The following is a 14055-nucleotide window of genomic DNA, read 5'->3' on the forward strand; positions in this document are numbered from 1 at the left end:
TGCACCTGCAGCCCGTGGGTGAGGTAACGAGAGCATTTCGGTGCTACAGGGTAGATTGACTCTCCTAGTGTCCAGATTTCCAGTCGTTTTAGTCCTAGCTAGTCGGAACTGTCTAATACTTACCTTTTCGTAAATTGTACTGTCCATTGACTTTGTTCCGCATCTCGCGTGTGAGTTCACACTCTGCACACGCGTCCCGTGGGCCTCCTATTACTTACCTACGGTTAGGGTAGTGTAGTCACAGCGATCCTACAGCCTCTGGACAGCTCCATTCCTTCTATCGATTTCCTTATACCACTTGTTTATTATATGGTTTCTCGTGCCCCTAGGGCACCATTGGAATCCGTGCAACTTAAACATATTTTTCCTAAGAGTCTTGTCATGTGCTTAGCCCTCTGATCTCATAAAGAGTTCAGAGGTGTTTGTTATTAATAAATATATTGTTTATTTTCATAACAACCTGTGTGGTGTCCTTTCACTTGGTATTCAAGGGGTTATATGTGGTAAAACAGCTGGCTTCACATGCCAAAAGAGTTTAGCCTACGACTGTTTTGTCCATGCTACCATTAGGATAGCTGGTCTATAACCAATCACCATAAGGGTTGTTTGGACTGATACAAGGTGATCACTAGAACTAGTGAGCATCATATATCAGGCCAACTTCTCACAGGCGGCGTCTAAGTACTCCGACTACGTCATCCCGGCTGTAGGAAGGTGGATATCTGACTATATGGTTATCCCAACTTTAGATGGTTTTTGACTTAGTTGGCCTGGGATCCTGCTATTCATTGCCCCAGGCTATCTGCTCTCTCTGTAAAATGGACTTCATGTACATTAGGTACATACCTAATGGGGGATTGGGTCACCTTGTGAGCCCCTGTATAGTGTACCATAGGTACCCAGGGCATAGGTGCATCCAAGGCCTACCAGGGGCTGCAGCATGAATTGTACCACCCCTGGCTGGCCAGCCAAACTGACACCACAGGCTGATCACTCAGCTTGGGCAGGGTGGTGTAAACACCCCTTGCTTAGATATAGTATACCTATATCCTACCTTATATATAGACACATATATACCTATAAGTCACTCCTACGGCAGGCCTTGACAATCGTCCCATGCTCTCCACACCACTGGAGTCAAGCTATCCTGGCTGAAGACGGCTGATAGCCAGAAACCGGTCCTAGGATGCTTGATTCCGGTCCAGGAAAGACATGGCTTGGCAGTTCGGGCTGGACTGTTCCCATGAGGCACAGGTTCAAGGCTGATTTGCATATGGCCATGTCTGAACTGGGGTGGTGTGGAGTGCAAAAAAACTATGGATTTAGGCCCAGATCTCTGTACTGGGGTAAATGTATGACATTGTTCTGCATTCTGTTCATCACTGTTATTTTTGCATTTGTCACGCCGAGTGGGATGGGTAGTCTCAGATGTGAGTCCCATGCTCTCCACACACCGGTCCTAGGATGCTTGATAAATAACGGTGATGGATCAAGCCCTGATCTTTGGACTGGGTAAGAGTGGTCTGCTTAATTCAGACACTCTGTTCATCACCACCCCCTTTTCTGAATCGTTTTTGGCCTCTATAGGTGTGGCAGGGTATACTCAGACATGAGTCCCTTTCTCACTGCTCCATCAGGATTCAAGCAAGCCGGGCCGAAGACGGCTGAAATGCCAGAAACCGGTCCCCGGTAGCTTGTCTCCTTTCTGGTGAAGAATTGGCTTGGTAGTTTAGTCTGCCCTGTTCCCATGATGCACTGGGCCAGGGACAGACTGATTTGCATATAGCCAGGTTCTGAGCTGGGATGGTGCAGTGAGATAAATAACGGTGATGGATCAAGCCCTGATCTTTGGACTGGGTAAGAGTGGTCTGCTTAATTCAGACACTCTGTTCATCACCACCCCCTTTTCTGAATCGTTTTTGGCCACTATAGGTGTGGCAGGGTATACTCAGACATGAGTCCCTTTCTCACTCCTCCATCAGGATTCAAGCAAGCCGGGCCGAAGACGGCTGAAATGCCAGAAACCGGTCCCCGGGAGCTTGTCTCCTTTCTGGTGAAGAATTGGCTTGGTAGTTTAGTCTGCCCTGTTCCCATGATGCACTGGGCCAGGGACAGACTGATTTGCATATAGCCAGGTTCTGAGCTGGGATGGTGCAGTGAGATAAATAACGGTGATGGATCAAGCCCTGATCTTTGGACTGGGTAAGAGTGGTCTGCTTAATTCAGACACTCTGTTCATCACCACCCCCTTTTCTGAATCGTTTTTGGCCACTATAGGTGTGGCAGGGTATACTCAGACATGAGTCCCTTTCTCACTGCTCCATCAGGATTCAAGCAAGCCGGGCCGAAGACGGCTGAAATGCCAGAAACCGGTCCCCGGTAGCTTGTCTCCTTTCTGGTGAAGAATTGGCTTGGTAGTTTAGTCTGCCCTGTTCCCATGATGCACTGGGCCAGGGACAGACTGATTTGCATATAGCCAGGTTCTGAGCTGGGATGGTGCAGTGAGATAAATAACGGTGATGGATCAAGCCCTGATCTTTGGACTGGGAAAGAGTGGTCTGCTTAATTCAGACACTCTGTTCATCACCACCCCCTTTTCTGAATCGTTTTTGGCCACTATAGGTGTGGCAGGGTATACTCAGACATGAGTCCCTTTCTCACTGCTCCATCAGGATTCAAGCAAGCCGGGCCGAAGACAGCTGAAATGCCAGAAACCGGTCCCCGGTAGCTTGTCTCCTTTCTGGTGAAGAATTGGCTTGGTAGTTTAGTCTGCCCTGTTCCCATGATGCACTGGGCCAGGGACAGACTGATTTGCATATAGCCAGGTTCTGAGCTGGGATGGTGCAGTGAGATAAATAACGGTGATGGATCAAGCCCTGATCTTTGGACTGGGTAAGAGTGGTCTGCTTAATTCAGACACTCTGTTCATCACCACCCCCTTTTCTGAATTGATTCCGGTCCAAGAAAGACATGGCTTGGCAGTTCGGGCTGGACTGTTCCCATGAGGCACAGGGTCAAGGCTGATTTGCATATGGCCATGTCTGAACTGGGGTGGTGTGGAGTGCAAAAAACAATGGATTTAGGCCCAGATCTCTGGGTGAATGTATGACATTGTTCTGCATTTTGTCCATCACTGTTATTTTTGCATTTGACAATCCTGAAGGCAGAGTGTTTGGTTTTATGTGAGATGGTGCTCTAGCATGAGCTGACCCTGTCTGCAGCTTTCAGAACCATGTCCTTATAGCTGTTCCATGATATAGCCATACCATATACTCTTAAGTGCATTTTAATCCTCGCGGTTAATGCTAACTTTGGTTTGGCTTTATCAAAACATGTTGTGTAAGGTGTCAAACACTTTGGAATACAACCCCCCCCCCCCCACCAGTTCTGGCGGCAGGGGTAGCATTCCACCCTTCTAGAGGGAGAAGACATGTAGTTACTGCTATACCCGGTTAAAGTTAAACAGAGCCTCAGCATCACAAAAGGGATGCTGCTGCCACAGACACAAGTCTGACCTCCTGCAGCTGGACGAAACTCCGGCAAGGGAAGCCTGGACAATAGGTTTCCTGTTGAAGGAGGTGCTGGCTCCCCAGACAGCCTGTAGTGGATTGGGGAAGGGTCGGTTCAATGGAAAGATGCTTTTCCAGACACTGCCTGGGGCACACAAGGTGCTCAATGCATAGCCCGGTTCAAACCAGTTGCTGGGGCACTCCAGCCCCAGCTCTGGCACGGAACTGGACAAACAGAAAGGGGTGTTTAACCACCCCCTTCTCAGGTTCCACCCATAGGAGGGACCTAGCAGGTAATCCAGCCCCTTAGTTTAGTATAAAGAAAGGAGCTGAGTCTAGAGACATTAGACTATCCTGGAAAGAAACTCTGAAACGAAACTCTTGGACCTTCGACGTTCCATATCGACTGGAAGACTGAAGACATCTCCCTTGTGGTCAAGGAGTGACCACCCTGTGCAGAGAGGCACCACCAGTAACTTGCCGGTTTGCTTTGTCGACGCTCCTGCTGGAACCCGAAGACTCCACGACTCAGGAACTGGACTTCCAGACTTCTCCGACTCCGATCCACATCAAAGCTGAGACCCGTGGCGGACACGAGAGACTTGGGACCGGTCATCCTGGACTACTTGCTTTTTGCCAACCGTGCAGCTTCAGCGGTACCCTCGAAGTTGTGCATTGGGGTTTGAGAAGCCCCAGACCCGAGCAGCATTTGCACCGAAGCTCAGCCCTCCACACTCCACGAGTGCCGCGTGGGGTCCGCTCCTGCATTTCAGCTCGACGCGTCTTCCCGGTTGCTAGCCCGTTGACTAGTGAGTTCTAAGAAGACGAATCTTTGAATCAACAACGCTTGCCTGGTTGCTCCAGTCTGTCTCCAGCTTCCCTGTGAAGGAGAAGCGCCCCAGACCTTGCTGGTCTGAACAGAAGCCCATCTTCACTTCCTGCGTGGGTTGCGGTTACCAAGGCTTGTTGGGTCCAATCCGGATACCGACACCGCAGTCACCTAGATCCTTCATGGGACAGCTCGTATCCAGCGCCTGGTTGTCGTCGACGCCTCCTGGTCCACGTGACTGCAGAGACAAGCTTCACCTCTTCACCTGATTGCATCTCGACATCGCCTGGTTCCTTCCTGGTCACTGGCTAGTGACCCAGACTGTCCCCTCTGCTTTCAGGTTCTTCTTGACTCCGATCCACCCTTGGATCCACCCGGACACTTTCCTCCTGGTCGCCAGCAGCAGGGAGAGGTGTGGTTCCGCGGCCAGGGCGACTGACGGTGGAATCTGGGGATCACAGTTCGATCCCCGGCTCCGGCACCATGTGACTCTGGGCAATAGCTTGCTTAATCTTCCCTACGGCCTCCAGCGCCTAGAGACCCTTACGGGTGATTGTTGCGCTTTACGAATGTGGATTATTATTATTATTATAATTTCTTGCAGCTCTCCATAGGATTCAGCGACGAAACCAGACACGAAAGAACACCTATGCACCCGGCTTCCCTGGGTGAGGTAACTCGAGTACTCTGGTGCTCCAATGGGTATTAACTATCCAAGTGTATTAGTTTAACAGGGTTCTCCCGTAGTCCATCCGGAAGTGTCCGAAATCTACTACTTTGTAACTTTTACGTTCCCATTCTAACTCTATGGAACCTCGCGTGTGTGTTTAGACACTGCAAACGCATCCTGTGGGACTTCTACTTCCTAACCTTTGGTTGTCCAGTGTAGCCCCAGCAATTCTCTAGGCCCTAGGCCTATTCACTATTCCTGAAGTGGTTCTTATACCACTTACTTAGTATATGGTTCGTGAGGCCCCAAGAGCAGAATTGTATTTGTGAAACTTATAGTATTTGTAGGAGAGTAGGGTCTGCTTCCTATGGTCACCCCCACTTTTTGCTTTTGCTTTACTGATTTTCGACTTAGATGTGGCTGTGGGCCTGCTAACCAGACCCACAGCCCTGGTGCACTCTCTCTAAATTCACACCATGTACTCTAGGTACATCCACAATTGGGAATTGGTTCACCTTATCAACCCCTGTAGAAGTGTACCCTAGGTACTCAGGGCATAGGTGTAACCAAGGCCTACCAGGGGCTGCAGCATGTATTGTGCCACCCCTGGCTGGCCACTCAAATAGACACAACTGGCTGATCACTCAGCTGTGGCAAGGTCGTGTAATCACCCCTTGCTTAGGTGTAGTATTCCTGTACCTACTTACATATAGACACATAGTAACCTATAAGTCACTCCTATGGCAGGCCTTAACAATCCTGGAGGCAGAGTGCTTGGTTATGTGTGAGATGGTGCTCTAGCATGAGCTGAGCCTGTCTGCAGCTTTCGGAACCATGTCCTTATAGCTGTTCTATGATATTGCCATACCATATACTCTTAAGTGCAATATGAACCTCGCGGTTAAATGCTAACTTTGGTTTGGCTTTATCCAAATATGTTGTGTAAGGTGTCATACGCTTTGGAATACTACCCCCTCGCCATTCCACCCTTCTAGAGTGAGAAGATATGTTAGTTCTGACTATCCCGGTTAAAGTTAACCAGAGTCCCAGCATCACAAAATGGATGCTGCTGCCACAGACACAAGTTTGACCTCCTGCTGCTGGGAGTCCTTCCAGTCACGGAGGTTTGGACAATAGGTTTCCTGCCTGGGGAGGTGCGAGCACCACCCCAGACAGGAGGATGTGTATTGGGACAGGGAGGGCTGAATAGATTGAGACACTGCCTGAGGCACACTAGGTGCTTCATGCATACCCCAGTTCAAACCGGTTGCTGGGGCACCCCAGCCCCAGCTCTGGCGCGAAAATGGACAAAGTAAAGGGGGTGTAACCACCCCCCTTCCTGGTCCCACCCATTGGAGGGACCTAATGAGCGAACCAGTCCCCTTTAGTTGTATAAAGGTAGGAGCTGACCCAGGAGACTTTAGATTAATCCTGGAATTGACTGAAGACGAAACTGTGGACCCTTCGACATTCAACTGAAGACTGAGGACTGAAGAAATCTCCCTTGGGGCCAAGGAGTGACCCCCCTGGGCAACCAGGCACCATCCAGCACCTCAACAGCTTGCTTTGTCCCTGTTCCCACCAGAACCCAAGCACAGAACCTGACAAGACCTCGACTCCCGGACTCCTCTGACCCCACTGCACGACTCCAGCACAGCTGAGCCCCGTGGAAGGCGTCGGAGTCCGTGGAAGCAGGCAACTTGGAAAGACTTCGACTTGCTACCAGCGCAGCTCCTGAGGCCTCCTCGAAGCTGTGCACTGGGGACTGAGACACCCCAACACCGAGCTCCACCTGCACCGAAGACCAGCCCTCCACACTCCACGAGATATGCGTGGGGCCCTTCTGCTTGTGTTCTGCTCGACGCATTGTCCCGGTTGCTGGCCAGTTGGCTAGTAGCCCTGTGACGACGATCCTTTGAGAATCTACCGCTGGTCTGGTTGCTCCAGACTGGCACTTGCTTCCCTGAAAAGGTGAAGTACCTCAGACCCTCCTGGTCTGCACCAGAAGCTCTTTGTGTATCCTGCATGGATTGCCTTTGCTTAGGCTTGTTGGCTCCGATCCCGAAGCCGACCCCTCCATCTGCGAGAACCTTCGTGGGACAGCTCCTCTCCAGCACCTGATCGTCCTCGACGCCTCCTCGTCCATGTGGCTGCAACAACAAGCTTCACGACCACACCTGATTGCTGCTCGACGACATCTGGTTCCTTCCTGGTTTCACCCGGTCACTGGCTAGTGACCTAGACTCTGTCCCCTCTGCTTTCAGGTCTCCTTCATCCTCGATCCATCCTTGGATCCACCCGGACATCTTCCTCCTGGACGCCTGCATCATCTTTCTTCACAGGCTCCATAGACTTCAACGGCAAAACCGACACATCTTCACACCTATGCACCTGCTTCCTGTGGGTGAGGTAACGCAAGTACTTCAGTGCTCTCAAGGGTATTGACTATCCAAGTGTCTAGGTTTTTAGTTGTAACCTTCTAGCTAGACCGGAAGTGTCCTAAATCTTCATTTACTTACCTTTTACGTTCCTATTGACTTTCTATTGACTCTCGCATGAGAGTACTGACTCTGCAGGCGCCACCTGTGGGTCTCCTACTCCTAACCTAAGGGTCAGATAGTGTAGCCCCAGCGATTCCCTAGGCCCTAGGCCTTCTCCTTTCCCAAGTCGTGGTTCTTATACCACTTACTTAGTATATGGTTTTACGCGCCCCTAGGGCCTAACTGTAAATTGTGGTATTTAAATTATTTCTGAGTATAACTTGTTATGTGCTTTGGCCTCTGATCTCATAAAGAGTTCAGAGGAGTGTGTTAGTAAATAAATACATATATATTTTATATATATCCTGTGTGGTCTCCTTTTATTTGATATTCAAGGGGTTACATATGGTAAAACAGCTGGCTTTACACACCCTCAGGAGCCTTTTAGCCTAAGACTGTTCTGTCCACGCTACCTCTAGGATAGCTGGTCTATAAGGTTGACTTTACAACCATCACCATAAGGGTTGTTTGGACTTGTGCAAGGTGTTCACTAGAATAGTGATCATCATATACCAGGCTATCTTCTCACAGTATGCTTAATGAGTAACTTGTAACGTATCTCAAACTCTGACCTCATAAAGAGTGCAGAGGGGTTGTGTTAGTAATAAATACATATATATTTGATATATACCTTATGTGGTGTCCTTTCATTTGATATTCAAGGGATTATTATTGGTAAAACAGCTGGCTTCACATGCTCTCTGAAGTTTTAGCCTAAGACTGCTTTGTCCATGCTACCACTAGGATAGCTGTTCTATAAGGTTTACTTACAACCATCACCATAAGGGTTGTTTGGACTGATACAGGGTGCTCACTAGAATAGTGGACATCATATACCAGGCCAACTTCTCACACCGGCGATAACGACGCCGACAACGGACGAGGAGCCGCAGACGACGCCTACCGACGCGCAGGGGTACTGCTACGCAAAACTTTCTGCATCCAGTCTGATGCCTGGGGATATTCTAAGGTAAGGAATCTAACACTAACCTGTTTCTTCAGATATGTAGTATAACATTTTCTGACTGGAGTAAGAGAGTACACTGTAATGTATCATTCTGAAAAACCCCAGCTTCAAAATTCTCGTGGCTGCAAAGACTTTCAAAAAGTATGATTTTACTGAACATTATATTTACCTATATCAAATTAGAAAAACAAAAATCCAAAACAGCCGAACTGCAGTTTACAGCGTCTCAAAATGCCTCATTTAATAACAATTTGGATCTTAGTATTTAACTGGATAAAAATGATCTCTTCTTGCATTCTGAAATAGTACAAGTGTGGTACAATGCAACATTGAGCATATACTACTGAACAAGATTATAACGGTCTCATCAACCAATGAGCACATGCTTGTGGTTTTAGTAAAAGATGTAGGAGATTATAGAAACAACACAGTATAGGTACAGGAAATGAATATCATCCACAACCCTTATGCATGTAGAGATAGCAAGTCAGAGACAAAGAAATAAGCATGCTTGAAAATTACCATTGGGCCATTAAAGACATATGTGTTATCCTACCCCATTTAAAGTAGTGCTGGTCTTGGAGATGTCCCCTCTGTTGGTAAAATCCGATTCTAAAGTTTGATACTGATTTATGAGGTTGGTGATAAGGGTATTGATGAGACTGGTACAATTTGTTTCTGAAAACACTTGGCCTTGAACCTGGGGGAAAAGCATGACATCTTATAGAAGACTATGATTTCCAAAAAATAGCCTTACCAGGCTGATATATTACATATAAGAAGCAAACCTACCTTTTGAAGGAATTGTGTAAGGAATGTGTACACAACATTATTGTTAAGAAATAGCCTTTCATCCATCAAAATACATTTTATGTACTCTGCAAACACGGGATCTTCGCACAGCAGCTTAATGCAGTTCTTCGACATGTTGGACTAATAGAAATGAGAGAAAAACACAACTGAAATCAACCACTACCATACTTGCTTAACATTAGACCCTGCAGAAAAATGTGTAAAGAAGCCTGCAGTGAACAAGTGCACATACATCATAGGATAATAATGTACTATTAATATAACATACTCTTGTCAAATTTGCAGCTTAATTTCGCTGTGTTTAGCTCTGAATTTGACAGGCTACTTACGTTTGGTAAAGGTCTTTAAAACGGATAGGATAGATTAGTGCAGATTTTTTATGCAAACCTATTTCAGGCACCCAAGCTTGTGTAAGAGAATCACCAGAACAACTGAAAGCGAGGCATTAGTCATATGCTTTGTACAGGTAAAGGAGAGGACTTCTATCCCAAGATCCCTCACCTTTTGAATAGATACCAAAGTAGTATTTTTTGGGAGGAGGGCTGTGCATGGACTCAAACCAGAAAATCCTACAGGACAGAGCGGGTAAAGTGCCCTTCCCACCAGGCTTGGCTGTCCAGACAATGGTTCTTTATGAACATACAGATGGACGCCCACAAACCTGCCTGGCAGATGTCTAGGACTGGGAATCTGCATGCTAACACAGTGGTAGTAGCTTTAACCCCATGGGAAATGGGCAAACAGTCCTTACGGAGGCTGCTTCTTTGCCAGTGCGTGGCTGATCTTAATGCAGAGCACGATCCAGTGCGAAATGGTGTGCTTCTGCACAGCCTTGCCTTGTTTTCTTGCTACGGCGAACCCCTCATAGACCTGATTGTCCACCCTGTGGTCTATGGTACCATCAATGTAGAAACTGAGTTCTCTATTTTGGGCTCCAAGTGATGGAGTCTCTGGAGCGGTGATGGAGAGATGAAACAGGGAATACAATCCCAGCAGGGTGATGGTTTGACCGACATGGAATGGCATCACAACCTTTGTCAGGAAGGAAGCCCACAGAACCAATATGTCAGCGAAGAAGGCAGTGTAAGGTGGATTAACACCAAGTGCCTGAACCTCACAAACTGTACGGAGGTGAAGGAAATCAGGAACACAGTTTTAATGGTTAGAAGCCTCAAAATGCAGCTGTGGAGCGGTTCAATTGGAGCACACATTTAAGGACAAGATTGAGGTCCTACTGGGGCATCACAAACAGAGAAGGGGAAACGTGTTGTAGCCTTTCCAGGAATCGCATCACAATTTGAGATTTAAATAAGGAAGACTGATTAGGCAACTGTTAGAAGGCTGAGAGGGTTTAAAGAAAAGCCCTTGCTGTGCCCCAGAGCAAAGCCTTGCCAGGCGAGAGACAGAACAATTAATAAAACATTAGACCGTTTGGCCTCGAGGGCGTCAACCTGGCGAGTGATGCACCAAACCACAAATTAGTTCCAAGACCAAGCATATACAATTTTCTTCAGAGATTTCAAGCTGGCAAGAAGACATCCACCACCTCCTGGGGAAAGTCAAAGGTGTTCAGCTATAGCTGCTCAATTTCTAGGATGAAGAACCCTACCCCGTTGCTGTGGCAGAAGGTCCTCCCGGAAAGATACCCTGATTGGAGGACATTTACTCAACCTCAGGAGTTCTGAATACCCTACTCTGCCGGAGTCACTAGGATGTCTTGGGCTCCACCACACCTGAACGTCTTGAGAACTCAAGGTAGAAGTGGTACTGGTGGAAAAGCAGACAGAGTGCACAGTTCCATTCGAGGTGGAACATGTCTCACAGCGAGAGACTCCTTGGAAACTCCAACGCACAGAAGTGCTGACATTGCACATTCTCTGCAGTGACGAACCTTCTCTTTTGCGGAAGAGACCTGGCACCACCTCTGAATGTAGCTGCCATTGGGATCTAATAGGTGCCGATAGTTAGCTAGTCTTGCCTGCGCTCACTGATGATTAAGATGATTCAACACCAAAAAAATCCTTACCAACCTTGTCTGTTGAGGTACAACATGACAGTGGTGTTGCCCATGAGCACCTGTACTATCCTCCCTCTGATGGATGGCAGGAAGCCTTTCAGCTGCTAACAGATGGTCCTCCACTTCAGGCGGTTGATATAGAGCTAGGACTCAATGGAGACCAGAAGCTTCTGATCTGCACGTCTCTCAGATGCCTACCCAAACCCAGAAGCGATGCATCGGTTATCACAATCAGCTCTGAGTGGGGAAGGGAGAGTGGTTTGCTGCTGACCCAATCTCGGTCCAGTAGCTACTACTGCATTTCTTTCACAAGTTCCTCTGAAATATGGGCGCAATCAGAGAGTCCTCATGATGTTGGGCCCACTGGGACTTGCCTATGCCACCTGGCATGCTCGCCCAGTAGGATGAAGGAGGCCATAAGCCAACCTCATGAAAATCCAGGACAGCGAATGAAAGATCAGGGTCGTAGTCTGAATGTACTGGACTCTCTTTCCCAAGGGCAAGGCATGAAACCTAACTGTGTCCAGAATGGCTCCAATAAAAAAGAGCGTCTGAAGAGTTAGGTGCAATTTCGGCATGTTGATAGTGAACCCCAAAGATGACAGGAGGTTTGCTGTAGTCTGGAGGTGGTTGAGGACGGCTTGGGGCAAGCTTGCCTTCAACAGCCAGTCGTCAAGGTAGGGGAAGACTGGCATCAATGACCTCTGAAGGTGTGCTGCACCACCGCCAATAATTTCGTGAACACCCGAGGGGCGCTAGTGAGCCCGAAGGGGAACACAGCGAACTGAATATGTTCTTCTTCCACCACAAACTGCAGGTAACCCCAAAGGCTGGCAGAACAGGTATATGCAAATAGGTGTCCTGCAGGTCAAACGCTACCATCCAGTCTCCAGGGTAGAGGGCAGACAATACCTGGGACAGGGTGAGCATTTTGAAATTCTTCTTCCAGGGACCTCTGTTTTTCTTTGGCACTAGAACGTGTTGGGAATAGCAACCATGCCAAACTTCTAGCACGGGTACCCTCTCCACAGCCCCTTTGGCCCAAAGGGCTGGCACTTGAAAAATAAGGAGATGGTCCTCCATCAGTCGCTGTGGTTACTGTGAGGCTTGATGGGAAAGAAGAAAAGGGTAGAGCACAACCATTTCGGACAATTTGCAGTACTCATCTGTGGGATGTGATATCCTGTGAACCCGGATAGAATCAGTGGAAACTGCTTACCACAGGGTGGCTGTGACCAAGTAAGGGTAATCGAAATAGACTTGGATGGTGGGACTGCTGAGGGGGGTGGGCTGAAGGGAACAATAACCTAGGATTTAGGGGCAGTGGACACCACGCCTCTCCTGTAAAACTGCGGTGTTCCCTGCTGGGAGGTACAGGCTGGTGGTAAGGAATGCCTTGTCTGAAGCCACAAAAGGAATGCTGACAGTGCTTCTTGAAAGGCTGGGTAAAAAGGCCAAAGGAGCAAGTGGCAGCCTTATTTTCCTTGAAGTGTTCTAGGGCAGAATCAGCCTTGTTCTCGAATAGATGAGTCCCCTCGAAGTGCATGTCAATTAGGGAGGTCTTGATATCACCCGAGAACCCAGATGAACATAGCCACGAATGGCAACACTGGTGCCTATAACCCTCCAGACAGTCAGTGGTGTCCATGAATTGTGAAGTACAAGTCATGTGCACATGTTACAAAGTGTTAGGTACATGGGTAATGCTTGAGCAGGAAAAGCATTTTACATCAAGGTTGCACTCAAAAAACAAATGTACATCCATAATTACATGTTCTAGAATCACAAAGAGACAAGTGTTGATGTGCATATCAAATATAGCAAATTCCTCCCTCTTTTTGTAAAGCGTTACAAAGTGTTAGGTTCTCATGTCAGAACCAAATAAGTTAGACAAAGTTTATGTAAATAAGCGTAATGAAGGTCGAGATCCAGCAATGCATAAAGAATAGATTTATAGTTCTTGATCAGTACATATGAAAATAAAACTAGCCGACATGTGTTTTGTCACACTGTGTGAAGGATGTGACTCTGCAGGGCTGAGAAGGACATAAAGATTGAGAATAATATTTGGACTGTTTCGAATCATGAAACGTCACTTTACTATGTCTTTTCCACAATATAGGGTTTCCACTATTAGATAGGTGCATCCAGTCCTTCAAATCATCACCTTCTTTTTGATTATCTTATATTAATTTCACTTCCAAAAACTCTGAAACAAATTTTTTCATTTATTTACCAATTATTACTTATTATTTTCAATCTTTATGTCTTTCTCAGCCCTGAAGTCACATCTTTCACACGTTGTGACGAAACACATGTCAGCTAGTTTTATTTTCATATGTACTGATCAAGATTGAACTATAGATCTATTCTTTATGCAATGCTGGATCTCGACCTTCATTATGCTTATTTACATGAACTTTGTCTAACTTATTTGGTTCTGACATGAGAACCTAACACTTTGTAACGTGTGTACAGGACTTGTACTTAATTGTTTGGTATGAGACTTGTCCCTCACCTATACAGGGGCTATTTTTGTCTGGGTTTGATTTCCCTGACCTGTTTGCACCGTTGTGCTTTAGAAATCATGAATCTAACTTATAATCGTACCTGCTAGAGCGCCATTTCTTCCTGTCCTTTACTCAAACCCAATCTTTTCTCACTTCCATGAATTGTGAGCTTGGCAGCATCAGAACCGACCATCCTGAAT

General features: G+C 47.2%; 1 protein-coding gene across 2 annotated transcripts in view; it reads right to left on the reverse strand.

Annotated features, from left to right (window-relative positions):
* USP34 (ubiquitin specific peptidase 34) overlaps positions 1-14055 on the reverse strand; it is a 2709276-nt gene that overhangs the window by 31540 nt on the left and 2663681 nt on the right. For both annotated transcript variants that reach the window (XM_086927486.1, XM_086927485.1), the window contains exons 76-77: positions 9308-9448; positions 9072-9215 (exon numbers count right to left, since the gene is read on the reverse strand). In XM_086927486.1, the coding sequence (XP_086783612.1) occupies positions 9072-9215; positions 9308-9448 (285 nt within the window). The remainder of the gene's footprint in view (positions 1-9071; positions 9216-9307; positions 9449-14055) is intronic.

This window comes from Lissotriton vulgaris, chromosome 6 (assembly GCF_964263255.1).
Source record: "Lissotriton vulgaris chromosome 6, aLisVul1.2, whole genome shotgun sequence".
Taxonomy (NCBI): domain Eukaryota; kingdom Metazoa; phylum Chordata; class Amphibia; order Caudata; family Salamandridae; genus Lissotriton; species Lissotriton vulgaris.